The sequence below is a fragment of the Cydia fagiglandana genome, chromosome 24, assembly GCF_963556715.1.
Source record: "Cydia fagiglandana chromosome 24, ilCydFagi1.1, whole genome shotgun sequence".
Lineage (NCBI taxonomy): Eukaryota > Metazoa > Arthropoda > Insecta > Lepidoptera > Tortricidae > Cydia > Cydia fagiglandana.
This window is the reverse complement of record NC_085955.1, coordinates 4,450,137-4,477,452: the sequence shown is the minus strand read 5'-3', so window position 1 is coordinate 4,477,452 and position 27,316 is coordinate 4,450,137. Positions and strand designations below refer to the sequence as shown.

At 41.8% G+C, this 27,316-nt stretch overlaps 2 protein-coding genes across 2 annotated transcripts; one reads left to right on the top strand and one right to left on the bottom strand.

Moving 5' to 3' along the window:
- The first annotated feature begins 1,429 nt into the window (after positions 1-1,429).
- On the top strand, positions 1,430-6,277 carry LOC134676600 (uncharacterized). The gene is made up of 3 exons (XM_063534994.1): positions 1,430-1,445; positions 1,558-2,103; positions 5,455-6,277. The coding sequence occupies exons 1-3, from the start codon at positions 1,430-1,432 to the stop codon at positions 6,123-6,125; spliced, it is 1,233 nt and encodes a 410-aa protein (XP_063391064.1). The 3' UTR covers positions 6,126-6,277.
- A 2,589-nt stretch (positions 6,278-8,866) lies between these two features.
- On the bottom strand, positions 8,867-26,964 carry LOC134676535 (transferrin-like). Its single transcript, XM_063534923.1, has 14 exons — positions 26,916-26,964; positions 25,890-26,034; positions 24,172-24,356; positions 21,075-21,217; positions 19,926-20,098; positions 18,526-18,653; positions 16,195-16,307; positions 14,895-15,052; positions 14,387-14,529; positions 14,107-14,164; positions 12,460-12,573; positions 10,931-11,072; positions 10,204-10,290; positions 8,867-9,367 (listed from the first exon to the last, which is right to left on the bottom strand). Exons 2-14 carry the CDS (start codon positions 25,975-25,977, stop codon positions 9,025-9,027), a joined length of 1,875 nt encoding a protein of 624 aa, XP_063390993.1. The 5' UTR covers positions 25,978-26,034; positions 26,916-26,964; the 3' UTR covers positions 8,867-9,024.
- Positions 26,965-27,316: the final 352 nt, after the last annotated feature.

Below are 27,316 nucleotides of genomic sequence, written 5' to 3'. Positions count from 1 at the left end.
CGGAGCAAAGCTGAGCCGAGTTTGGCCGAAGTCAGGAGCTTCGCACCCCTGCTTTTGTACCAAAACCGATGTATGGACTTATGGAGTGAGCACTCTATTACTATATTTCTCTATGGCGGAAGTTTCGCTCAATTTAGTACTGTAAAGGGCAATCAATTATGCTTGAGTTGATCTGATTTTACATTTCTTTCATAATTAGTTATGGTAGGTAGTAATAATTACTCGTTTAATACACGATAAAAAATCGTATTAGGAAAAAAAGTGCAAGAAGTAAGTAAATAACTTGTATTTTTGTTTTCAATTGTGACGTTCCATGACAAAAGGTACCTTATGGCGGCTGGCGCTTACGTCGCATATTAGCGCCGCAATAATATTGGAGCGGCGTTAATAATAGCGTAAGCGCCAAACGCCATAAGGTACCTTTACCCGTGGACGTCACAATTAGTTTATTGATGTATTTATTGCAATTTCCAATAGGCTAGTTGTCAAGATAAAGGATGACTCACGTTAGACCGGGCCGTGTCCGGGCCGGAGCTTCCGACGCATCGTATTCTATGAAAAGCGTCTGTGATCACCTGTTATATCATAGAAAAGTAAGCGCCGGAAGCTCCGGCCCGGACACGGCCCGGTCTAACGTGAGTCATCCTTTATATTGATTGTGCTGCTCAAGTGCTTATTTCCCTAAGAACCTAAGAATTTTGAAAAATATCGTCCCCCTTGCGTCGTATTCCTGAAATAATCTCCGATATAAAGACGTGCTCAAGCGTCACCTAAACGCGTGTGCCATCGATCCTGCACGTTGGGAGGAGCTCGATGCAAAGCGGTCATCTTGGCGGTCTACCATCTTTGATTTGAATCCATCAAGTCGTTTGAGGAAAACCGCCTCGCGACACTAGAGGTAAAACGCCAATTACGCAAGGAAAGGCCTAAGCCCACCTACGTGTATACGTACAACACAGCCGGTCAACTCTACTGCCGTGAATGTGACAGAGTTTTTAAAAACAAGTTTGGCCTGGCCAGCCACATAAGAGCTCATAAGAGGAAGATCCCTTGATTGCTGAGGTCGCCGTCATCGAAATCGATGTGGAGGACTATTCCTGAAAATTGAGGGTGACCTCCCTCTTGTATCATTTTCATAAGAAAAAGTGACCAAGGCCTCCAGTGCCCCTGGCTGGAAAGGAACCAGCGTCCTCTGCTATCGCGGCAGGTGCCTGATGTGCCATTCGGCCACCAGGCTACAACGGCATAGGTCGAATTTTTCCAAGTATATCTTCTTTCTTCTTCTTACTGAAGGCTTATGGCGCCCCCATAAAAGGCTTTAGATATATTAAGCTCGGGGCACACTTGTCCTACGTACGCAACGTATGCAATGCATTATGACATCTGAACCCTGAAATTTGTACGCTTAGAAACATACTTGTCATACGCAATGCAACGCATGACAAGTATGTTTCTAAGCATACAACTATCATGGTTCAGATTGTCATAATGCATTGCATACGTTGCGTACATGGGATAAGTGTGTCTCTGCATTATTCAGTTATCGTTATGTTACAGTGTTTACCAGTCTATTACTTGCTATTGCGATAGTAGAAGCGGCTCCGGGAATTCAAAATGATGTTAATAACGACCCCCTTGTGTTCATATCGAACCCTGTAGAGTCCATGTTCCCTGGACATTGGATCCCGCAGAGCATACTCAAAGTAATTTTAAATAGACCAAATGATCCTTCTACGAAACAACCATTGAAAAATCCAGATAGCAAAATGCTCGATTCAAATTCAAGAAAATCATCTACATCTAAAAGTACTTCTACTCCTGAATCTACTCCCACTATTACCAAATCTGGAACCACAACTACTGTAGCTGCTAAAGAAATAACTAAACCTAGTTCAAAAACAATTATCGAAGAATTAACTACGCAAGAAGCAGCAACAACATTAAAAGCACGAACTAAACTAACAACAGCAGCAAAAATACCGGCACCAAAAACAAAGGCGTCAAGAACACCTAAAATACCAACATCAACAAAACCGTCCAAATTCAAAAGATCAACAACAGTAACAGTAACCGTAACGGGTGAAGTAAGCAATCCTCATAACGGTAGATAAATCCATTGGAATATTAATTAAAAGGTATTTTGTTCTGGTCCATATTCATTAAAAAACTTAAGAGTAAGATCAATTTTATTTTATCTACATCCATATCATAACTTCCCTACAATATTTTCAGTTCTAAACCGATAAGCCAGTATATTATACCTATATATACAGTCGTATTACTAAAAGAAATTAACAACTAGATTAAATCTAAAATAGGCCTGTAACGAATATTTTTCAAAATTCTTAGGCTCTTAGGGAAATAAGCACTTGAGCAGCACAATCATAGGCATTGTACCTAAGAACTATTTAATAAGTGACACCCACCAATTTTGGGGAGAATTTTAATTCACAAATAATTAAGTAAATATAAAACATTAAGTTATTAATAACAAGTTGCTAATAAAATAACACTATGCCGAGTTCCCATGTTAGACCATTTATAAATTTATATGTAACGGTCCGCAACCTCACCGCTGAGAGAGTGGCCTCTTGCTGTAAGTACGTGTAGGCACAGAATAAATAATAATACTAGGTACGGAAGACTCACTCTCTAACAAAACGTTTCTGTTACAATCAGCACAGATAATATGGCCGCTAGGTGCAGCGCCACGCGCGGCTTATGGCGAACCCCAAAATTGGGGTCGAACGGATGTACTTTTAGCTACCTGTAGCAAAGCGACGAAATCGCGGAGTGAGGCACGCCTGGTGTAGGTGAGGCGGTGGAAAGTTTAGCATGGCCTCCTTGGCTACAGTTGGTGTGGATCCCGTGTCGCCAGTGAGGGTTACGCATGCGACCCTTTAGAGTCTCTGTAGCTTGCTAGCTTGTCTCATACGTTGCCTATAGTTAGTTCGATAAAAGGTAAACAATCTTGATGTTAGGTTCATCTTGCAATTGAAAAACATGTTTTAAAAATAAGTCACGGCAAATATGTATAATTATGAATCTAATACGATCATTTATATTCTTCTGTTTTCATAATTATAAGTTACTGATTTATAAAAGGGGTTTTCAATTAAAAGACATGTCAAGATCGCTTACCTATTTTCTAATGCTAAAAAAACGAACTATAGGTTTGATCGATCACTTCAATTCATGGATTAATTGTCCATTAAGATACTAAATTGACCGTAACTTCGTCAATATCGTAAATGCTTTTAATGATTAATAATCTCAGTTTATTTCATTAATTTGTTGAGCTGACTTTAGATTGTTTCAATAATTACATGCTGTAGTATCTAAACTACTCGATTAATGCACAGAAGTAAGTATGTTTGTCATATTTATTATATATAGGTCAGGAAATGAATGCTCAAAAAACGTTGTAGAGGGAAATGCTAGGAACACAATTTTTGACTCCGTAACTTTGTTTAGACTAGTTAGGAGGTGAACATATCAAAAGTCCCCAGCTGTAGCCCCGGTGCTGCGGGGTAGAGGGGGGGTAAGAAGGTCGAATTTTTCGGTTTTTCATTGATATCTTGGAAACTTTGCATCTTAGCGACATGACTACTAAGACAAACCGAAAGCTCATAAAATTAGTTACAAGTTTTATCTGGTCAAGTTTTTCGATATCTTGAATAGTTTTTGAGATACTCGCTCTTGAAAGTTTATTTAGGGATTTTAATTTTATCTTGATATCTAAATCAGTAATCCTGTTAGGCCATGTTTGGTATCATTTTCGTATAAATCGGGGATGCTGAATTCATTTATGGTATCACATTGACACTATTCCGAAGTAAAACCAAAATTTAAAAAAATATATTTTATTAAATCCCTCTTCACGTTTAAACCGCTGAACCAATTTTGTTGAAATTTGGTATAGAAATAGTTTCAGTCTCGACACAGAACATAGGAGTTTTTATAACCAAAAGCATCTTTTGAGGATGTGAAAAGTGGGGTGGAAGTTTGTATGGGGAGTCAATAACCGCTGAACCGGTTTAGGTGAAATTTAGGATGGTATAAAATAAAAATATAAAATAAAATAATCTTTATTGCAACTTTGAGTTGTTACATAACATTGGTTCCTGGCTCTCAAAGTAGGTTTCCCTGTGTCTCAAGAGCCAGGTATACATCTGTGATTTAGATGAAAATGATACCTAACATGACTTCAAACCTTACCTTAAGCAGTATTAACCTCAGGAATTCAGTTTTGTCGACGAAGTTGAATTCCCCCCATACTCCATTTCACAACTTTAAAGGATGATTATTGAGATAAAAAGTATCTTATGTCCTGTCTTGGGACTCAAAATATCTGTACACCAAATTACAATTAAATCGGTTGAGCGGTTTAAGCGTGAAGAGGGATTTAAAAAAAAGGGTATTTGTTTAAAGTTTATATGTTTTTTCTTAGGAATGGTGTCAATGTGATACCAAAAATGAATTCAGCATCCCCGATTTATACGAAAATGATACCAAACACGGCCTAGCAGCTTCACTAATGTAGATATCAAGATAAAATTGAAAGCCCTAAATAAACTTTCAAGAGCGGATATCTCAAAAATTATTCAAGATATCGAAAAACTTGACTGAATAAAACTTGTAACAAATTTTATCAGCTTTTGGTTTGTCTCAGTAGTCATGTCGCTAAGACGCAAAGCTTCCAAGATATTAGTGAAAAACCGAAAAATGAGACCTACTTTCCCCCTCTCCCCCCCAGCACCGGGGCTACGGCCGGGGACTTTTGATATGTTCACCTCCTAACTAGTCCAAACAAAGTTACGGAGTCGAAAATTGTGTTCCTAGCATTTCCCTCTATAACTTCTTATTTCTTGGCCTAATAATAATTTGTTTATTAATGTATTTGTGGCAACTTGCAGTGCAGTAAGCTAGTTAGCATTGATTGTACGATTCATTTCCCTAAGAAATTAAAAAAAAAACTATTGCCAATTAAAAGAAATCGTGAAACTTAGCATGCATCTAAGCTTATGTAAAATAATTAAGAATAAAGATGAAGTGTAAGAAACTTGTCAAGTGGATACCTCTAAAGTTAAAAGTAAGTGTTAAAAACTTGTCAGAGTAGGACGTAGGATTGCGTAATGTTTTGAAATAGTCGTTGACATAACTGGTGCTAACAATTTTTTGATTGTAATGTCATACGTAATATTATTGCCATATGTAAGCTGCTTGTAGCGACATTACCTCAGGCCCAAATAAAATCTTGTCACGCTTTTCTTAAAATGCAATAAATCTAGACCAAGAAAAGTCTGCAGCAAATTTGATAGCCCACGCCGTACAAGTGTTGTTTTAAACGTCAATCTTCTATGAAATTATGACGAAAAAATAACACTTGCACTGCGTGGGCTATCAAAATCGCGGCAGACTTTTCTTAGTCTAACTCCAATCGTTATGTTGCAGTGTTTGCAAGTCTACTACTTGCGGTTAATATAGTAGCAGCGGCTCCCATTCAGAAAGATGAAAAAAACGACCCTCTTGTGTTCATATCGAACCCCGTGGAGTCCATGTTCCCTGGACATTGGATCCCGCAGAGCATACTCCGAGTAATTTTAAACAGACCAAATGATCCTTCAACGAAACAACCATTGAAAAATCCAAATAACCAACTGCTCGATTCAAAATCAAGAAAATCATCTACATCTAAAAGTAGTACTTCTACTCCTAAATCTACTCCTACTACTACTAAACCTCGGACCACTACTACTGTAGCTACTAAAAAAAATACGGAAACTACGTCAAAAACAACTACCGAAGAACTAACTACCAAGGAAGTTGTAATAACTACACCCTCAACAACGATAATAGAACAAACTACACCAACAACAACAGTAACAACAGCAACAACAATAGCTACAACGCCGACACCAACAACAGCAGCATCAACAACATTAGAAACAACGGTATTAACAACGCCAACAACAGAAACAACATCAACAACACCTACAACAACACCAGAAACACCAACAGTAGCAACATCGCCGACAAAACACACACGAACAACAACAACAACGACACCATGGGCACCAGCAACAGGGTCCGAACTAAATAATATGAACGGCGGCGGCGGATAAAGAAATTGAAAATATTGGTCTGTATTAGAGATGGGCCGAATATTCGGTAATTATTCGGTTTTCGGCATATCTTTCAATTTTCGTATTCGGCCGAATAGTTCGGTTCGACCTGCCGAATATTTACCGAATAAACAAATTTATTTTTTAAGCCGACCACTGACTAACAGTCCGCCGGACGATATCGGCCGGTCAGTTGTTCGGAACTGTCAATTTTTTTTTCTGACAGGCTGATATCGTCCAGCGGCCTGTTAGTCTGTGGTCGGCTAGGGCGTCCGCTAGCTGGCGCAGGCGCACTTCGCGGTCAGCATGAGACGGTTTCGTTTCTTTTCATAAGAAAACATTCCCGGCCGGCCCAGAGGGGAAAGGTCAAAAATACGAGGATTGCAGATCGCAGACCCGTATGAACTTTTTTCAGCGTTTTAGGCAGTTTTTAGGGTTCCGTACCCAAAGGGTAAAACGGGACCCTATTACCAAGACTTCGCTGTCCGTCCGTCCGTCCGTCTGTCTGTCACCAGGCTATATCTCACGAACCGTGATAGCTAGACAGTTGAAATTTTAACAGATGATGTATTTCTGTTGCCGCTATACAACAAATACTAAAAACAGAATAAAATAAAGATTTAAATGGGGCTCCCATACAACAAACGTGATTTGTGACCAAAGATAAGCAACGTCGGGCGTGGTCAGTACTTGGACGGGTGACCGTTTTTTTATTTGCTTTTTTTCCCGTTTTTTCTGCATTATGGTACGGAACCCTTCGTGCGCGACGACTCGCACTTGCCCCGTTTTTTAGCCCTACCGAATATTCGGCCCATCTCCAGTCTGTAACTATTAAAACACTTGTAATTAAGATCAATTATTTTATTTTATCGCATCGGTGCAAACTAGCGTACATCCTGCTTAGGGCCATTTGCACCATCCCACTAACCCGGAGTTAATTGGTAAGCAATATCGACTTTGGCCGCATCCTTGTTGACAACTCGGTTTTACCCCATTGGAACGTTTGTTTGGCCGGGGCCAAATTCGACACGTAGAACTGTCAGATTTCGCATCCACGTCAAATCAACAGTTGATTTTATCGCATACTGAGTTATGATTCCATCAACGGTGGATAATATCATTTGGTACAACCAAAACTCCACTCTAAACTAAGGATGGTTCGGTTTAGTTTGCTTGTCACCCTAACTGTGGATTGTTAATGTCAAATTTTGACATTGTACGTATTCGAGAACTTATGATTTTTCCCACATCAACGGGATATCAACACGATACGTCAAACGTCGCTTGTCGAATAGGGGTCCTGTATTATATTTTGATATAGTGAGCGCACGCACTGATAAAGTATCAATAGATTAAGAATACAATGTTATGATCATACCACTGTATATAAACACTGTAATGCGAACTTTCCCAAATAAATATTAAGTAAGTAATTTAAATTAATTAATCAGTACATACAAAATTTTACTGTAAAGAAACGATGTTGGATAATGAAAAGTAGTTATCTGTTTCGTTCGTTATATTAGATTTTGCCCTTAAATAAAAATTGTAATAAATCAAACGCACATTTCTACAAAAAATACTTTATTCATAAAGATAAAAATTCAATCACACTTTATTTATTAATTAAGTACAAGTATTCATGTAAAACTGTTCTTGATTTTATTAAATTTCATATCTTACACCATGATTATGATGGCACTAAGAATAGCTAGATGGCTTTTTAACTGTAGTTGACAACGCCATCTAGTTTTTGCACCCACGAAAAATAAAGTATTATTTCCAGTAGGGTTGCTTATTGGTTTTAATTTTCCATTTTATTTTTTATTTCAACTGTAACAGAATATGTAATGTTTATTTTGTATTTACCTTTTAAATAGATATTGAAAGTGTACTTAAACTTAAAAGTTACTTAAAATAAATTTCTAGCAAACGGCAGTTTTGATCGTAAAAGAAGTATAAACAAGACCTTATAACATTAAAATTATGCCTACTACAAGTTCTACTATCATATTTTACCACCGAAATAACTACAATAAATAGGTACACCAACTAAATAAATAGTATTACAACGTGATAAGTCAGTATGGACAAAAAATGTGACATAAAAAAAATCAAAGCACTGTGGGCCATTTAGTTTACAAAAAAATAGAGCCATTGGGAGTTTTAACCCCCTTTAGCTGTTATTAAAGTAACATTATACATATGTTTGATATACATATTCCCTGTAAATGTGTAAAATCTTAATTGAACAATTAAATTAACAAAATAATTTGTTCTAGGTATCTGTGATTGCACATAAAAAAGGTAAAAGAAAAAAAATTAGTCGCATTCCATAGTTTACCGACTTTTGATTAGATCAAAACTCACTAAAATGAAAATAAATCATTGTACCTACCTAATCTTTAACTAAAACAAACCAGACTACGTAACTAGACCTCTAAATCAATCTAAAATACATTTTATTGAAACGCAACTCAAGAATTTTCAGTTGCACTGACGCTCACAGAACGTAGCTTGGTGTGTCTTAGTACCACTACTATTGACTCGGCAAATGTCCAGTGGATTATGTAAGTCTATATCCATATTTGCCATGCCGATCTTCGATTTCTGGCATCGTGCAGAAAATCTCATCAATTTATAATCAGAAAATTTGGTTTGTGCAATTGTAAGTACCTAATGTAATGCAGACTGCAGTAGAAGTCTGTAGAATACTTGACGCTATTTCCATGAATAGCCAATAGACTATTATTGGGATTATTACCTATCCTTTCCTCAGACACTTTCTTCTATCCTGCTGCTGAGAGGGACAGGGAAACAACATAAACTCTGTCCCTCTCATCAGAGGGCCGACAAAAATAGTTGCAATAACCCCTTATAGACTAACTGACCTGACAGCTTAATAAACAATGAAACGCGTAAGCAGCGCAGACAAAACCAGAGTCAAAATGGAATAGAAACTCCTGTTAGCCAATCCAGGGACCGGAATGTTGCTGCCAGCACCAGTACAGGCTTGCAAATGGCTGAACAGCTCAATGTAGTTCTTAGCAGGCTGGTTAGTAGTAGCTCTGGTGGGTTCTGAGAAGCCAACAGCGGTGTTCTTGAAGAGCAAGTCGCGGGTGCCATCGAAGCTGGAGAAGATCTCCATGTTGACATGCTGGGTGCCTGATGAGGCGGCGTAGCCGAAGTACTTTTCAAGGGTGTCAAGGAGAGCGCTGATACTGTTGTAGGCTTCGTCTTGTCTAAAATAGTAATTAATAGTCGTTAACCATGTCAATATATATAGTCTAGCAAATCTATATCTGTCAGTAAGAAACGCGAAATATTAATTTTGTACAGGAGATCGAATCTTTCTGCCTACATTTTCCAAAATGGCTATTTGGCACCTTTCTACTACAAAATTGGTTTTTAAGACTAAAACAATAGGGCTGTACAATCACCTGTAGTAATATGTTACACAACAAAGGCCGTAAAAATATCTGATACGATCTTATTTGTAGAGTCATAAGAGCGTGTCAGATATTTTTGCGACCTTAGAAAAGTAACATACTATTGCAGGTGACTGTACTAAGCTAACCTTGTATAGAGTGTGAAAGTGCCACCAAAAAGATTAAAATCTATGAAAGTATGACGTACTTATCCCGTATTTTATTACCATTGACTATATGTACCTAATAATTTTCTAGAGTCTATCTAAGCGAACTCTTTTTCTATGAAAATATGACGTTTCTAGTGATCCTGCTTCGGTTTCATTTTTCATGTCGGCGCAGAGTTAGTTTAGACAAACTCTAGCAAAGATGATGTTAATAAGAATGTTATGGTTTCATCCAAAGAATAACTAATGCTACTTCATAGTATGTGTTTCTAGGTCTCGGTTAGTTATTAATCTTTAATATATAGGTAATATCGATTAGTCAGTTATATGATTATTACCAGACCCAGATACAATACATTACAGTCCAAAAATTCCTAGAATCAATGGGAAGCCACAACCACAAAATCGCTGCCACAATAGATCAATCTTAGTACAAGCGACATCTAAAAGGCGCTACAATATTAATATTAAATAAATACGTACACAAAGACTGGCCTCAGTGGCGGTGGGTGCGTGATATGTGTGTGGTTTGTGGGCTTCATCGGCCGCGCAGGGCGTTTAAGAGTAGCCCTTAAATGAGAAAACTACACTAGGGACACTTCGCCTTCAAAGCCCTAAGGCCCAGCCACACAAGGAATCCAAAACATGCCAGAGAAATTTGAGCTTATAGTGTAGGATATAGAGTTAATTTTGGTTTGGTTAAAAATTGACCGAAATAAAACAAATGCAACTTTATTCCGATTGAAAATGATTTTAATTTCATAAGTATATAAGGAACGTGAACCTTACGAGGCTGTAGGTGTATTCTCACTACTTAATATTGTCAACTCTATTTGCTTCCGTGAGTATCCGCATTTGCTGCCCATAATCTCCTTAAGGTATCTCAGAGTAGCGCTTTATAAAAAAACAAGTTACCTAAATGAACTTTGTACTACAGAGATGCCTTTTAACGATGGCATAATGCTTTGAAACAAAGGAAAGATCACGGTTTTGGTTTCCATTTATACTTTATTTCGAATTTTGAATCGCTGTCTGCCACTCTTTAGTGACGTTTACGCTCATTTTGCATTTAATTCTGTAAATTTCCGTCGGTTAATAGCTACATTTTGATTTTTTTGGGAATAGACCTGGATGCTTAAGCCAAATCTCAACGGAATAGCCTAGCCTAGACAGAAAGTCCAGTTTGAACTAAAATCTTCATAAGTTTTACCTTCTAGTCAAAACCTCGGAGTCCACAACATAAGCCAGCAAGCAGTTATCATCCACATTGACTCCGTTCTGGAGGGCCAAGGTATTGTTACTGCAGAGCGCGCGGAACTGGGAGCCTTGCAGGTTCAGTGCGGCCAGGTAATCTGTGGAGGTTACGGGTTAGAAATAGAGATGGCAGCACTATTGACAGTAGCGCTACAGGGGGTTATTATATCTAATGTTACGCCGAACACTATGTAAGTTTTCCGTTTCAATAAAATTAAATGGCGGAACAATTTTACTTCGTAATGCTAATAAATTATAAACGAAAAAATAAATAAAAAATAATAAATAAATAAAGCGTTTATTCACAAGCTTACCTACTTACATCTAGATACAATACATTCTTCTGCCAAACCACAGAGCGGTTACAAAAACAAAGACTACTTTGCTTTAAACTGTTAGGTTATGCAAGTACAGTCAGCAGAAGTTGCTAAGCGGGCCAGGTGTTCAAAATGATCTTGACGCGACTTTATTGTTAAGATAATAAGAGCGTGTCAAGGTAATTTTGAACACCTCGCCCGCTTAGCAACTTCTGCTGCTGACTTACGAGAGGTATAAAAGCGAGAACTGGTATGAATGGAAAAGTGGCTAGGGTTAGACCAAGAAAAGTCTGCAGCGATTTTGATAGTGCACGTGTTATTTTAAACGCCAAACTTCTATGTTTATGACGTATAAAAAACACTTGCACTGCGTGGGCCAGCGTGGGCTATAAAAATCGCTGCGGTCTTTTCTTAAGTCTAACTAACTCTAGGAAAAGTAACTAGGCAGGTGCGTAGATATGCACGTGCACCTTAGCTACCTTCTGTGCACTTGCACGGTCTCAGTCATAGATATAATAATATACTTAGATGACGTCTCAGCGAGCTGTCACTGTTGCCACTTTTGTTTAGTGTACGATTAACAATTTAACGCCACCTTGCTGTAGCCATGTCGATAAAGTCATATCGATAAACTATCGACATTTCTTGCAATTTTAATTTTACTTAAAAGGTTTAACGATACCTAAAATGAACAAAAACGCTTTTATTCTTTATTGTGGTTATCAGATCACAATTTTATCGTCACGCCCCAGCAGGGAACCAAGGGAAAGTTCAGATATTTAATTAAAATACATAAATACCTACTAAAATATATGTTCCGCAATAAATGAATTATTTTATTATATTCTAATATATTTATTATTAATTAGCATTTCAGTTATGTATATGTTTAACAAAGATATTGAAGCTTCAATTAATAGCTATTTCGTTCCACTGTGTAGCGTTTATCGATATATAACATGATTAAAATCGACTTTTCACATTTCTAAAAGAGCACACATACACGTTTTTACGCACACATACACAGCCTGGATGCACCAAAAAAGGCAACACTTTGATTTGAAGTTCATGTTGTCAACAGTATGGTTGTCCTTTTTTGACAAACGGCAGTTGCTGCGCCGTCAAAGAGAACAGAAAACGTTAGGGTCTTGGTCTCAGTGATAGTTACCAGTAATATTGGTGGTATCCACGAAGATGACGTCCGCGTCGTTGTTAGCCAAGCAAGACAACGAGCCGTTGTTGCCAAAGTACAGGTTGTTAGAGTGGTCCCAACCGCATGTAACTACATAAAAAAAAACATTAGTACAAATTGTTGATGCATAATGCCGGCTACATACGTAACTATAAATCGTAGCGATTTATCTGTGCAGTCTGATTTGCGCAGTTTTATCTACCGTGTGTATGACAAATCGTTACGATAATCGACAACGATTTGTCATACACACGGTAGATAAAATTGCGCAAATCGGACTGCACAGTTTAATCGCTACGATTTATAGTTAACGTCATAGACATAATATATATATAGACGTAGTCTCAGCGAGCTGTCACTGTTGCCACTTTTGTTTAGTGTACGATTAACAATGAGGCCCACGTTGCTGTAGCCATGTCGATAAAGTCATATCGATAAACTATCGACATTTCTTGCAATTTTAATTTTACTTCAAAGGCTTAACGATACCTAAAATGACCAAAAACGCTTTTATTCTTTATTGTGGTTATCAGAACACAATTTTATAGTCACGCCCCAGCAGGGAACCAAGGGAAAGTTCAGATATTTAATTAAAATACATAAATACCTCCTAAAATAGGTGTTCCGCAATAATTGAATTATATTATTATATTATAATATATTCATTATCCATTAGCATTTCAATAATGTTTATGTTTAACGAAGATATTGAAGCTTCAATTAATCGCTATTTCGTTCCGCTGTGTAGCGTTTATCGATATATAACATGATTAAAATCGACTTTTCACATCCCTAAAAGAGCACACATATATGCTTTTACGCACACATACACAGGGTGGGCGCATCAAGAAAGGCAACACTTGATTTGAAGTCCGCCTTGTCAACAGTATGGTTGTCCTTTTTTGACAAACGGCATTTTAAAAGAGCGAGGTGAGAGAAATGATACTAGTTGCTGCGTCGTGAAAGAGAACAGAAAAGGTTGGGCCCTTGGTTAACGTGTGTAGCCGGGGTAAGACAGCCTAAGCTGAAAATCGTAATTCACGACCAAAGTAAGACAATGTTGCCACTTTTTACTAGAGCGTCTTGTATTTATGTAAAAATAAGTAAATAAAAGTACTTTTTTTAAATCGTAGGAGTAAAATTACCAATAAATAAATAAATAAATAAATAAATAATCTTAGCGTGTTTACTTATTAAAAAGGAATTTACTATTTTACAAACAAATTAATGCAGTGGCAACATTTTCTTACTTTTTCTGGTCTTGAATTAGCCCCCATTCGCACGACATCGACAGCTTTTTCAACGCGCGTTAAAAAAGCGCTTGAATCTATCCGCACTCTAAATTCGATTTAACGACCAAGGCTTAATTAAAGTCAAAAATCCAACAACGCTTGATAAAAAGCGCCACCGCTGTCGTGTGAATACATGGTTATCCATTTGTGTCATTCAAACACTTTTTTAACGCGCGTTGAAAAAGCTCCCGTGCGAATGGAGGCTTACGATTTTCAGTATAGCAATGGTTCTTGCGGGCGAGTCCATACTTGAAGTCGCGCAAGATGTCGAGAGTCGCGCGCGAAAACACAACAAAAGAAAAATGAGTAAAGTAAAAAAATAAAAACTTACAGTTGCTAGCGGCGTTAGGAGCCTTGCAAAGAGTGCAGAGATTTGTAACGTTGTAGGTCTGAAATAAAAAGGACACATCTTAATACAATTCTTAAAACCAAGCACTCATTTGTCGATATAAATGTCCGGATGTCCGGCGTGAGAAAAATGGCAAGTAACTATAGTTCGTTTTTTAGCATTAGAAAGAAGGTAAGCGATCTTGACATGAATTTTAATTGAAAAACGTTTTTTAACGCGCGTTGTAAAAGCGCTCGTGCGAATCAGCCCGAAGGCTACTCACCGACTGGCCTAGGGCGTGCGAGGCATCCTGGGCGCCGGGGGCGCAGGCGCCCTCGAAGAATTCCCCCACAGCCTTGGCGTAGTCGCATTCTTTGTCGTCCAGCACGCCGAGCACTTGCGCAGTGCGCACGAACGCCACGTAGGCTGAAATAAACAACATTTTATTCAAAAGTACACAGAAATACTTACCTGCAAACAAAGACATTTATAATTTGCATATTAATGTAACATATACGTTCAATTTTCGAGCGGGCTAAATGTGGGGTGGCCCTTAGTGCTCAGGTGCTCACTCCATACATCAGTTTTGGTACAGAAACGACTATTATTTTTGTAGTCGACATCTAGCCAAGGTTACAGTCGCTTGCGCTTCGCCATCGAATAGCTTTGTATCTCTCTATCGCTCTTCCATATTAGTGTGACAGTGACAGTTGCGTCAGGCCTGCCGTTTCTCACTATAGCTACAATCGTCAGGCAAACTGTCTTTGATAGGATTTCTTTGATCTACTTACAGATGCCTCCATATTCGGGGAAGCAGGCCTTCCTGCCGCGAAGGTTCTCGAAGCGGGTGATGTCCGAGTTGTTTCTCACTAAAGCTACCACTCGTGAGAAAGAGTTGGGGTCGGAGTGCAGGTTCTGAACGAGCTTCACTGGTGTTAGGCTGAAGTGTCTGTAAGATTACCACAAAACAATTAAGTATAGTCCGACCACTTAAATGAGCCCTCGCCTGCGCGGTACGCGGGCGGCGGGGTAGGACGACTAATGGCGGCGGGAAAGATGCGGGCGCCGTACGTCTGCCGCCCGCACCTTCCCCGCCGCCTTTAGTCGTCCTACCCCGTCGCCCGCGTACCGCGCAGGCGAGGACTAATTTTTTTAGCGGTCGGTATATAAAACACACATTATCACATTAACTAGGACCAATATTCGACAAGCGACGTTTGATGTATCGCGTTGATCTCCTGTTGATGTGGGAAAAATCATTCTCGGATACGTACAATGACAAAATGTGACATTAGCAATCCACAGTAGGTGACAACCAAACCAAACTGAACCACCCCGAGTTAGAGTTGAGTTTTGGTTGTACCGAATGATTATCCTCAGTAGATCGAACCAACACTTGATAGAATCAACATGCAATAAAATCAACTGTTGATTTGACGTGGACGCGATATTTGACAGCTGGACAAATCCGGACTTTACTCGAATATTATTATAAGTAGGTAATTTACGCTTAGAGCATTTACTGTACGATGTCATCCACCATCGTATCTAATCTACATACGTATTACCAAGGTAATGTAGATGATAGTCGATCTTCGAAAAAAGTCTGCAGCGATTTTGATAGCCCACGCAGTGCCAGTATTATTTTAAACGTCAATCTTCTATGGAATTATGACGTATAAGTAACACTTAGAGAGCACAGTAGAGCGCTGGTGGCCTAGCGGTAAGAGCGTGCGACTTGCAATCCGGAGGTCGCGGGTTCAAACCCCGGCTCGTACCAATGAGTTTTTCGGAACTTATGTACGAAATATCATTTGATATTTACCAGTCGCTTTTCGGTGAAGGAAAACATCGTGAGGAAACCTGCATACATCTGCGAACAAATTCAAAGGTGTATGTGAAGTCCCCAATCCGCATTGGGCTAGCGTGGGGACTATAGCCCAAGCCCTCTCGCGCTCGAGAGGAGGCCTGTGCTCAGCAGTGGGACGTATAAAGGCTGAAATGATGATGATGATGATGAAGTAACACTTGCACTGTATGGGTTTCAAAATCACTGCAAACTTTTCTTGGTATAAATCTATTTACACTTACTGTCTAGCGAGGTATCCATAGTTGGAAGCAGTGGCTATAAAATCAACGTTGCGGTCTTGAACATCTCGCAGGCATTGGAAGGTGTCGGAACGTTGCACGCATGAGATAGATGGCTGGAAACAAACGTTTTTATTAAGCAGATTTACATTATAAGACCCCGAAGACAACATGCCAATCGCTTACGCTCCGTAGCGAACGAAACGCAACTGTGACTGTTACACTATTATGGAAGAGTGATAGGGAGACACAAAGCGATTGTCACCTTGGCTAGGCCGTTGTGCGTGGATATTTTTCGAAATGATGGGAAAAGATTGGACAGAAGAGCATACTTGAGTCAACTAACTGTAGTTGATCCTATTAACTTATCGATGGGTGATGAATAGAGTGAAAGTATATCTTCGTGAGCTCGGCGTCGGCGAAAGCTGACGTGAGTTTGCACAGGGACGAGCAAAATGGCGTTTTCGTCTAAAGCAGCGGTCGGCAACCTTTTAGCAGCCAAGGGCCACATAGTAGTTAACGGAGGTGACGCGGGCCGTACTTTGTTAATATATACCCCTGGTCTAAAGGATGACTCACGCTAGACCGGACCGGGCCCGGGCCGAGGCGTCCGATATGACATTTTTATAACGTCTGATCGATGAACACGTGGTACTTTCCATAGAAAAAGAAACGGCCCAGCACCGGCCCGGTATTGTGTTAGCGTAAATCATACTTTAAGGCCAGTGAAAGTGACTGTTCTCTCATTTTTCAACCCAGATTTATTTTTTGATGTTTTCCTTATAACATTAGTTATGTTACAAATACCAACTGATGGTAATTATCACCTCTGAGAAACGAATTGATATCCGGCGTGTGTAAGATGCGACGGATGGAGTGAAAAGGAGGATTTTAGGGTGATATTTCGTTTCCTACTCTACGTGAAACGGAACAGGTTATTCAAGTAAAGTGGTTCACCTTGATTCCCAGGCTGTAAGCGGCCGCTCGCACCCAGCTGCACTTGGCTAGCTCCTGAGCTGTGACGGTGCACCACACGCGAGGAGGCACGCATGACGTTGCGCTGTCGATGCTAGTTAGCGGGCGGCCTGTGGAACAAAGTGGTTCACAAACCTTGATCCCCAGGCTGTAAGCGGCCGCTCGCACCCAGCTGCACTTGGCTAGCTCCTGAGCCGTGACGGTGCACCACACGCGAGGAGGCACGCAGGAACTGGCGCTGTCGATGCTAGTTAGCGAGCGGCCTGCGGAACAAAGTGGTTCACAAACCTTGATCCCCAGGCTGTAAGCGGCCGCTCGCACCCAGCTGCACTTGGCTAGCTCCTGAGCCGTGACGGTGCACCACACGCGAGGAGGCACGCAGGAAGTGGCGCTGTCGATGCTAGTTAGCGAGCGGCCTGCGGAACAAAGTGGTTCACAAACCTTGATCCCCAGGCTGTAAGCGGCCGCTCGCACCCAGCTGCACTTGGCTAGCTCCTGAGCCGTGACGGTGCACCACACGCGAGGAGGCACGCAGGAAGTGGCGCTGTCGATGCTAGTTAGCGAGCGGCCTGCGGAACAAAGTGGTTCACAAACCTTGATCCCCAGGCTGTAAGCGGCCGCTCGCACCCAGCTGCACTTGGCTAGCTCCTGAGCCGTGACGGTGCACCACACGCGAGGAGGCACGCAGGAAGTGGCGCTGTCGATGCTAGTTAGCGAGCGGCCTGCGGAACAAAGTGGTTCACAAACCTTGATCCCCAGGCTGTAAGCGGCCGCTCGCACCCAGCTGCACTTGGCTAGCTCCTGAGCCGTGACGGTGCACCACACGCGAGGAGGCACGCAGGAAGTGGCGCTGTCGATGCTAGTTAGCGAGCGGCCTGCGGAACAAAGTGGTTCACAAACCTTGATCCCCAGGCTGTAAGCGGCCGCTCGCACCCAGCTGCACTTGGCTAGCTCCTGAGCCGTGACGGTGCACCACACGCGAGGAGGCACGCAGTAAGTGGCGCTGTCGATGCTAGTTAGCGAGCGGCCTGCGAAACAAAGTGGTTCACAAACCTTGATCCCCAGGCTGTAAGCGGCCGCTCGCACCCAGCTGCACTTGGGTAGCTCCTGAGCTGTGACGGTGCACCACACGCGAGGAGGCACGCATGACGTTGCGCTGTCGATGCTAGTTAGCGGGCGGCCTGTGGAACAAAGTGGTTCACAAACCTTGATCCCCAGGCTGTAAGCGGCCGCTCGCACCCAGCTGCACTTGGGTAGCTCCTGAGCTGTGACGGTGCACCACACGCGAGGAGGCACGCATGACGTTGCGCTGTCGATGCTAGTTAGCGGGCGGCCTGTGGAACAAAGTGGTTCACAAACCTTGATCCCCAGGCTGTAAGCGGCCGCTCGCACCCAGCTGCACTTGGCTAGCTCCTGAGCTGTGACGGTGCACCACACGCGAGGAGGCACGCAGGATGTTGCGCTGTCGATGCTAGTTAGCGGGCGGCCTGAAATATAAATAGTAAATAAATACTATAGGACATTCTTACACAGATTGACTAAGTCTCACAGTAAGCTCAAGAAGGCTTGTGTTGTGGCCTACTCAGACAACAATATAAATACTTAAAAAATACATAGAAAATAACCATGACTCAGGAGCAAATAAATGCCTTTACTGGGATTCGAACCCAGGACCCTCGGCTTAACAGGCAGGGTCACTACCCACTAGGCCAGACCAGTCGTCAAAGCCAAATCCAATTCAGTCGTGAAATGTAACAAAGTTAAGGTTATTTCTTCGAGGTTTGCATGTTTTCGTTTTTGTGATGAGTTGCGGTTTTCATAGAGTGCCAGAGTGTTCCGCGGAGTTGATCTCGCACTACCGCATATGAAGGAAACACCTGCTTACCTATTGTGCATAGCTTTATCCATCTTTATCCACGTGATAAAATAACGGTCACTTTTTAACACCGTGGGATAGAAAGTGACGAACATAACTACTGCCAAGCCGTTACGCTAAATTTTCCGAACGAAATAGAACGTAGACACAAGTGACACAACTGAAGATGAAGGATGAAGGCTAAGAAATGTTCTTTTATACCATATTTATAACTTATTGGTCTGGAGGAAAAGACAAAACGTTACTATAAATGCAAACTAACGTAGCATTGAGGCTATTACCACAATATAAAAAGTAACAGTGGTCCGACGGCCTTTGACGTGTACCGAGCTACTAAGAATGCGATGACAGCGATGTATGCAGCTCGGGTGCGCGTGAACCCCCCCCCCCCCCCCCCCGTCCCCCTTTGTCGAATGACTGTATAGACTATAGACTGTGCTATTACTTCGAGGTAAGAAATATGACCATAATGACGTCACATTAAGTCCCTTCCTGCGGGTTGATCCTCTTAAAAGTAGCTCAACAGCGTAAGTGGAAGGTCCAGTTAAAACGTCAGTTCCTTCAGAACTAGTTCTCCCTTCAGGATTCTTCGGTCTTTGTACTTTCTAGACTGTTTGCTCCCAACGTCTACTTGGTTTCTTCGGCCATCTGAGCAGGACAGGGCCAGATAGCCTAGAAAAGCTCATTATTACTGGCCGCATGGCAAGGAAGCGTAGGGGTGGACGTATGGCCACGCGTTGGGCGGACAGAATAACATCATAGACCAACGCCACATTGTAGGCTGCAACTGGGCTCAAGACAGAGCGGCTTGGAGAGCACTGGTGAAGTGTCCACATTCGTCAAGTCCCTCAGACATGAGGATACGACAAGGAAGAAGACTTACTAGTCTGAGTAAAGTTGGCGGGTGACAGCAGAGTATCCTCCATGGTGACTTGCGCGGTTGAGGACTGCGGCACCAGAACTGAGTAGAGCGTGGACCTCCAGGAGTTGTCCGAGGGGTTGCTGCCTGCCGGCCACCAGGTGCGGAGGTTGGTCTGGAGCTCGTTGGCTCGGGCACTGGGAATTGTAGAGTATTTTTAGTTTGTCTATGAATTTTGTGTTTCAAGGTCTATGATTAAAAAAATGGTTGTTGTTAATTGTAAATCCTAATGTTACATGGCGCAGTCAGTAGGATACGAGCCTACGCTCCCATAGGGAATCTGATTTCCAATTAACTTTTTAATTTTCTTTATAAACTATCTTTTGCCCTTCCTTAAAAATGTCACTTCTAGGTATATTATATATTTTCCCTTGTATATTTCTTTTCATTTCCAGTTCCATATGATTGAATACATATCCGGCAAAATTTGACATTTATGGCCACTTGCACCATTTACTAACCCGGGGTTAACCGGGTAAACCTGGAGTTACCATGGTTACCAGTACAATTTGATACTAGGTTAACGGTTTAATCGGCTATCAATCGACACATGATACTATCATCACTTGACAGAATCATGTGATGTGAACGCAATAGATGTCTATTGGCCCCCAAGTGGCCAACAAAGATTCCGGCCAAGGTGGCCTTGCTGGTTCCTAAACAAGAAAATGGTATTTTGTTACCAAATTTCATGTAACTAAGGCCAGGGTCGTATTTGGTATACCAAAAGAATCTCAAACTGGCGTATGTTTGCCAGTCGGTCTTTCGCAATGCTCTATAGACAAATTGTAATACGAACGTTCTCCGTCGTTGTTTCCAAAAAACTATAGCATTAAAGAGAAACAGGAGGTATCAAGAGAGTTATCAACACAGACAAAACATCCTCCAGACTGAGCATAGTCGCGCTACCCCTCTGCCACGCATACGGTAATTTTATTGCATGTTCGAGTCGAAAGTGTCTTTGTGTAACGTCTGCGTCTTTGAACGGACCAATCACGGCACGGGAGTTCGCTCACCTCGTCCCGCGTAGGTACTCCCGCATTTTTGGCATCATCGGTTGCATGAAATATCTAAACTCGGAGGATTCCTAGTCTATGGTTATCAAGCACTTACGAAGTAGCAACGATGGCGCTCCAGTGTTGCGAGACGAAAGCACAGGGCGCGTTGGTGTCTGCCAGGACTGTGGTGTTGAGGGCTAACAGGGTACCGTTGGGGCAGAGGAGGGAGAAGTTACCAATGATGTCATTGTTGCGAACCTGTAGGAAGTAGCCATGTATAAATGAAAGCAAAACAGCGGTAACAAAATAAATAAGCTTAACATTAAAATTCAAACTAAACTAACAACTATATTATACATATATTTACAAGTAAATAATGGGAGCTAGCTCGGCGCCGGATGGTAGGGTGCCCAGTACGGCTACCATCAGTTTGGCATGGACATAAACGCTATCGTGAACGTAATTTACTTTCTATGCATCTCGCTCGTACTGACATATTAGTGCGAAAGAGATATATAGAAAGTAAATTACGTTCACGATAGCGTTTATGTCAATGCCAAACTGATGGTAGCCGTATAGAAGGCTGGTGGCATTGCCGCGCTGAATGGCGATGTCAATTCACTGGGCAAGAAAGTAATCTGGTCACCCTTATCAGTGAGACGCTTCGCTAGCTCCCTTATACAATGTGCTCCGGGTCCCCAAAGCCCGAGGTTCTCCACTCCAAACAGCTCAAACATGCAACCAGAATCAATGACTGCATATTTGCGCCGTTTGAGGTAAAAAGGAGCAAAAACATGAGATTTCAATTCTTTTTGTTCAGTTAAATCAAAGAGAGACCATTTTTACTGAAGTTATGGATATCGTTGTAGTTAAATCCATCAAAGTTAGAGTATAAGCACAGGCAAATATCAAGATCCAGTTCCTGACTTCACAGATAATACCGTAAAACGGGGTGAGTAGGTTTCGCGGGGAGAGGTGGGTTATGAATGGGGAGAGAAGGTTTGAGAGGGGGGTGAGAAGGGATTTTAAGGCTACTGCTACAAAAATAATGTATTCCAATTTAAAATGGAGCTATAGTAATACGCATAATAAAAAAAAATCGATCCAACAATCTTCCAAAATCACCTTTGTATGAAAATCCCTCTCACCCCAAATACGAGGCACTACGGGTGAGGTGGCTTTTCCTCTTTATCGGCAAAGTTATGAAATAGAACTACCCAAAATAAAATAAAAACTATTAAAATACAAACGTCCGGAACACTTATTATATACACCATTCAGTTTTCATACGTAAAAATAAAATGTTATCGAGGTTTGAATTTCAGTTTTGACCCTACTCACCCCATTTAACGGTATGTACAAAATTAGATGAAAACTGGCGATCAGATAAACTGGCTTAAGGAGCCATTTGAGGGTAGATTTTGTTTACTTTTATTTAAGTACCTAGAGATACAGAGTAGTCAGGCGTGGTTCACTCCGCGATTTCGTCGCTTTGCTACAGGTAGCTAAAAGTACATCCGTTCGACCCCAATTTTGGGGAAAGCCATAAGCCGCGCGTGGCGCTGTCGCCACCTAGCGGCCATATCTGTGCTGATCGTAACAGACGCGTTTTGTTAGAGAGTAAGTCTTCTGTATCTACGAGTAGTAGATATGAGCGCCGATAGGCATTTAGCCGGCGGCGGCGCGCCGGTCAAAATCGGTCGGCGGCGGCGGCGAATCGGCGGCGTGGCCTTGAAACACCTTTGATTAATGAAAAAATAATTCAAACCGAAATTTTACCGAAAAAACATTTTTTTGCTGTAGGAAAGTTATAAAATAAGTGCATTTTTCCATTTCAAGGATAATTTATTGAATAAACGTACGAAAATAGTTTTATATAGTATAAACACTCGCATAAACGGTATCGCGCTTCATCAGAGCCAGTCTTAATCTTGGTGAGGCCGTGGCCGGAAGATCTTTGCGAGGCCCTTATCTTTTGTGCTAAGTAAACAGTAGCGGATTGACTGTATCATCAGGAAAACGTCTTGTCGATATTCTAAAGAGCCGAAGTGAGGAAAATCAAGCTTTTTCGTTAACCAAATCAACCCAACAAAACCGATTTATGTCTAAAGGTGAGGCTCGAGGCCGAGCTCCACTTTACACCGAAGACCTGATTCCGACGCCTTCCCATGCGAGCATGCGAGGCCAGAGGCTCAGAGGCTGAGCTGCTGGTATTAAGCAAACAGCTTAGAATCGAATGCCAATTGTGAGCTTGGCTGACGGCCGAATGTCTGGAGCGCCAATTGCGGTGCGCTTCTGTGCAAGGCCGAAGATCAAGCTGCAAGAGAGCAGAGCTTAGAACTAGTGGTCCAGTGTAAGCAAGTCCGAAGGCCGATAAAGACCGAGGCCATTATGTTAAAAACTACGAAATGTATCTCCATACAGGCGCTTTCGTGCGAGGCCAAAGCCCGTGCTGCAGTGGAGCTAAGATCGGACAAAAACCAATGACCAAACATTTTAAAAGCGAGGCCGAAAGTTGAGCTCCAAACAGAGCCGAAAACTTGGCGATTCAGATAGCGGCATAAGATTGAGCTTCGAGAGAGGAAAGTTTGAAATTTGAACAATGGCCAAGTTTAAATGAGAGCCGTTTCCGACGCCCTTCCTTTGGACGCGAAAATGCTTAATATCTGATATTAACCGCTTTTTATACATTTTAAAAACATTCAGCCATGCTTGCAATGGTTAATTTCGCGGCGAATGACGGATTACCTAGCCAGCTGGCAAAATTTGTAATTTCGTTGTCCTAAGACTAGTAGCGCGGATATTTTTGAATTATATGGACCTCCACCCACAAGATGGACGGACGACCTTGTTAAGGCCGCCGGAAGACGCTGGATGCGGGTCGCTACCAACCAGTACGAATGGAGGTCCAAAGGGAAGGCCTTTGTTCAGCAGTAGACGTCTTATGGCTGAGATGATGATGATATGGACCTAAACTACCTTTTAAATGTCTATAAGCTATTCAGAGTGGCGCCGTTAAAGATCTAAACTAGATAAAATCTGATTCTGAAAGTAGTTAGTATCTAACAAGGTCACGCCGATGCCACGCCGATAGCGCAGCGTCGGCGGCGGCGGCGCGAAAATTTCGTCGGCGGCGGCGGCGCGCCGGCGCGGCGCTCATATCTAACGAGTAGTACTATTATTTATTCTGTGGTATAGTTGAGGATACTTACTGTGAAGAACTCGCGAACATGCTGCCACGCCACATAAGCGACATCACCACTAGTCCTGAGACACTCCAGGGCTTTCACGTGAGCGTTGTTGTTGTTGATTCCAGCAACAGTGATGCCCATGTCGATGGTGTAGTCACATGAGGAGTTTGGGCCGCAGAGTGCGCAGAGGGAGGGGAACCGACGCTCTGTAGAACAAATCATCATCGTCATCATCATCACCATCACCAGCACCATCACCATCACCATCATCATCATCATCATCATCATCATTAGCATCATCATCATCAAGACCATCATCATCATCATCATCATCAGCCCTTTATCGCCCACTGCTGAGCATAGGCCTCTATCTTCTAGTACGCCACTTGTCCCGGTCCTGGCCGCGTAGCCAAGATACCAATCGCTTACGCTCTGTAGCGATCGAAACGCAACTGTCACTGTCACACTAATAACGAAGAATGATAGAGAGACAGAATGCTTTTCGTTGTCGAAGCGATAGCGATTGTAATCTCGGCTAGGCCGGCTGGAATCCATACTATCCATACTTATTATTCTCTAGTCTAATCGATATTAAACTTTCGTGAGACATATTTTAAATTGTTTATACGACAGCGGTTTCACTCACTTCAAAAATTCAAGTGAGTGAAACCGTTGTCGTATAAACAATTCTCTAGTCTAGACTGTCTGTTACCTCTTCACGCTTAAGCCGCTGAACTGAAAGTTGAAATTTGGTATAGAGATAGTTTGAGTCCCGGAGAAGGAGATAGTAATAGTTTTTATGTCGGAAATCATCCCTGAAGAAAGTGGAAAGGGGGGTGGTAGTGAAAGAGTTAATGCATTGTCTAATAATTGAAGTACCTAAGTAATGCGCAAATTGAATGATTGCTATCAGCATTATCCAGGCGCTATACCTACTTTAGCCGCTGTCACTAATTCCACGCAGATGAAGTCGCGCGCAAAAGCTAGTGGATGTTATAAAACTAAAAGGACGTCAAGTTGTCCAAAAAAATAAGAGATTAAAGTCCGTCTAAGTTAACTGTGCATTGACCTGACAACGATAATGTTGCAGCACTTGCAGTGTCAGTATACGTAATCGGTATTGTCGAGTCGAGTCGATGCAGACTTAGCTTACTCCTTCTACGCTGTCACCCTCAAAAATTTTACGTATTGTCGCCGCCAGATATAGGGCGGCCAAAGTGTTCACAGATATCTGAACACGCCTCTATTGCCAAGGCGTTAGAGTGTTCATTTATTTTTGAACACTGCGGCCGCTCCGATATATCTGATGGCGGTTGTACATTGGGTCAGTCCAAGATAATTCTGAACCTACTCGGAAAACGACAGAGTGCCACCACAAATGTCAAATGCCCATGAAAATATGACGCTCACAGTGGCACTGCCACACTTAGTCGGTGTAGTTATCTTAAAAGACGTGGCAACGTTGGTTCCGTTCAGCCAAATAATTAATAATAAGTTTTTTAGTGAAATCCTTATTGTGTTGTTTGTTTATTTATATAGTTAAGAACAAATAAACATTGATTGACAATTTTTTTTAAAACTACGTGACGTTATCTATGAAAAGGCACCTTCTTGTCGATGGCGCTTACGCCATTATTAACGATGTTCCGATATAAATACAATGCCGCGCGACGCTGTGCGGCGTAAGCGCCATCGACAATAAGGTCCCTTTTCATAGATAATGCCCCATATTGACTTACTAAGTTCGGCGTCAACGGTAGCGTTGGCGCTCCAGGCTCCAGGGCGGCAGGAGTCTCCGAAGAAGTGGCTCAGAGCGGCCACCTCCATCTCCTCGGCTGTCTTGAACTTGTAGTCTGCTTCTGGGCAGCGGTCCGTGTTGGCGGCCTGAAACAACAATATATTACTTTTCTTTCTTCACCAAACCAAAGTCAGCACGCTAGTCTATAGTTCGTTTTTTTTAGCATTAGAAATAAAAACAATATTGATGTGTCTTTTAATTGAAAAACACATTTTAAAAATAAGTTACGGCAAACATGTAACAATTATGAATCTAATACGATCATTTATAGTCTTCTGCTTTCATAAGTAATAGTTACTGATTTTTAAAAAGCGTTTTTGAATTAAAAGACATGTCAAGATCGCTTACAAGTTCTTAAAAATGCTAAAAAAATGAACTACCTATAATGCGGATTGAGGACCATACATTTGTGGCATCTCTGTCACTGGCAACGTCGTGCCACAAGATTGTAACAGATGGCGTTAGCACGTTCTACATCACGCTTACAGAATTCCGAGTATCAGCTAGGCCGCGTAGCCAATGTGCCAATCGCTAACGATCCGTAGCGAACGAAACTATCACTGTCGCACTTATAAGGAAGAGTGATAGAGAGACACAAATCTTTTCGTTGTCGAAGCGATGGCGATTGTCACCTTGGCTAGGCCGGCAGTTCCTATAAATACTATTTCTGAACAACTTTGAGAGGACTTCGGTCCCCAGGCACAACACCCGCTTAGAGAGAGTACTTTCATGCAGGTCACCTCGCAATAAATTCCTCCACTGAAAAGTTAGACGTAGTACGTATCAAAAATTAAATTACGAACATAAATTTCCGAGAAACTTATTGGTATGAGCCTCGCCTCAGCCCCAGGTGGAAATAGAACTCACTGACTTCCACTTTCAAATGGACTCAAGTTCTGCCTTCCGTCCTTTAATTCTTTAACTCGAGTTTCAGACCAACGGAGCGCGGTTTTGCCTTAAATCTTACCCTGGTCTCGAGTTCTTTCTCAACGCGCGGTGACCAACGGAGCGCGGCTTTGCCTTGAATCTTACTCTGGTCTCAAGTTCTTTTTCAACGCGCGGTGACCATCGGAGCGTGGTTTTGACTTGAATCTTACCCTAGTCTAGTTCTTTTTCAACGCGCGGTGACCATCGGAGCGCGGTTTTGACTTGAATCTTACCCTAGTCTAGTTCTTTCTCAACGCGTGGTGACCAACGGAGCGGGATTTTGCCTTGAATCTTACCCTAGTCTAGTTCTTTCTCAATGCGCGGTAACCAACGGAGCGCGGTTTTGCTTTGAATCATACCCTGGTCTCAAGTGCTTTCTCAATGCGCGGTAACCAACGGAGCGCGGTTTTGCCTTGAATCTTACTCTAGTCTAGTTCTTTT

Excerpts from the sequence above, each read along its gene's own strand:
- LOC134676600 (XM_063534994.1), top strand. Across the intron at positions 2,104-5,454 it reads AGTAAGCAATCCTCATAACG|TGTTTGCAAGTCTACTACTT; the intron begins GTAGATAAATCC and ends GTTATGTTGCAG.
- LOC134676535 (XM_063534923.1), bottom strand. The coding sequence starts at position 25,977 with ATGGAGGTGGCCGCTCTGAGCCACTTCTTCGGAGACTCCTGCCGCCCT. Across the intron at positions 20,099-21,074 it reads AGCGCCATCGTTGCTACTTC|TGCCCGAGCCAACGAGCTCC; the intron begins GTAAGTGCTTGA and ends TACAATTCCCAG. Across the intron at positions 18,654-19,925 it reads CGCCAACTTTACTCAGACTA|GCCGCCCGCTAACTAGCATC; the intron begins GTAAGTCTTCTT and ends TTTATATTTCAG.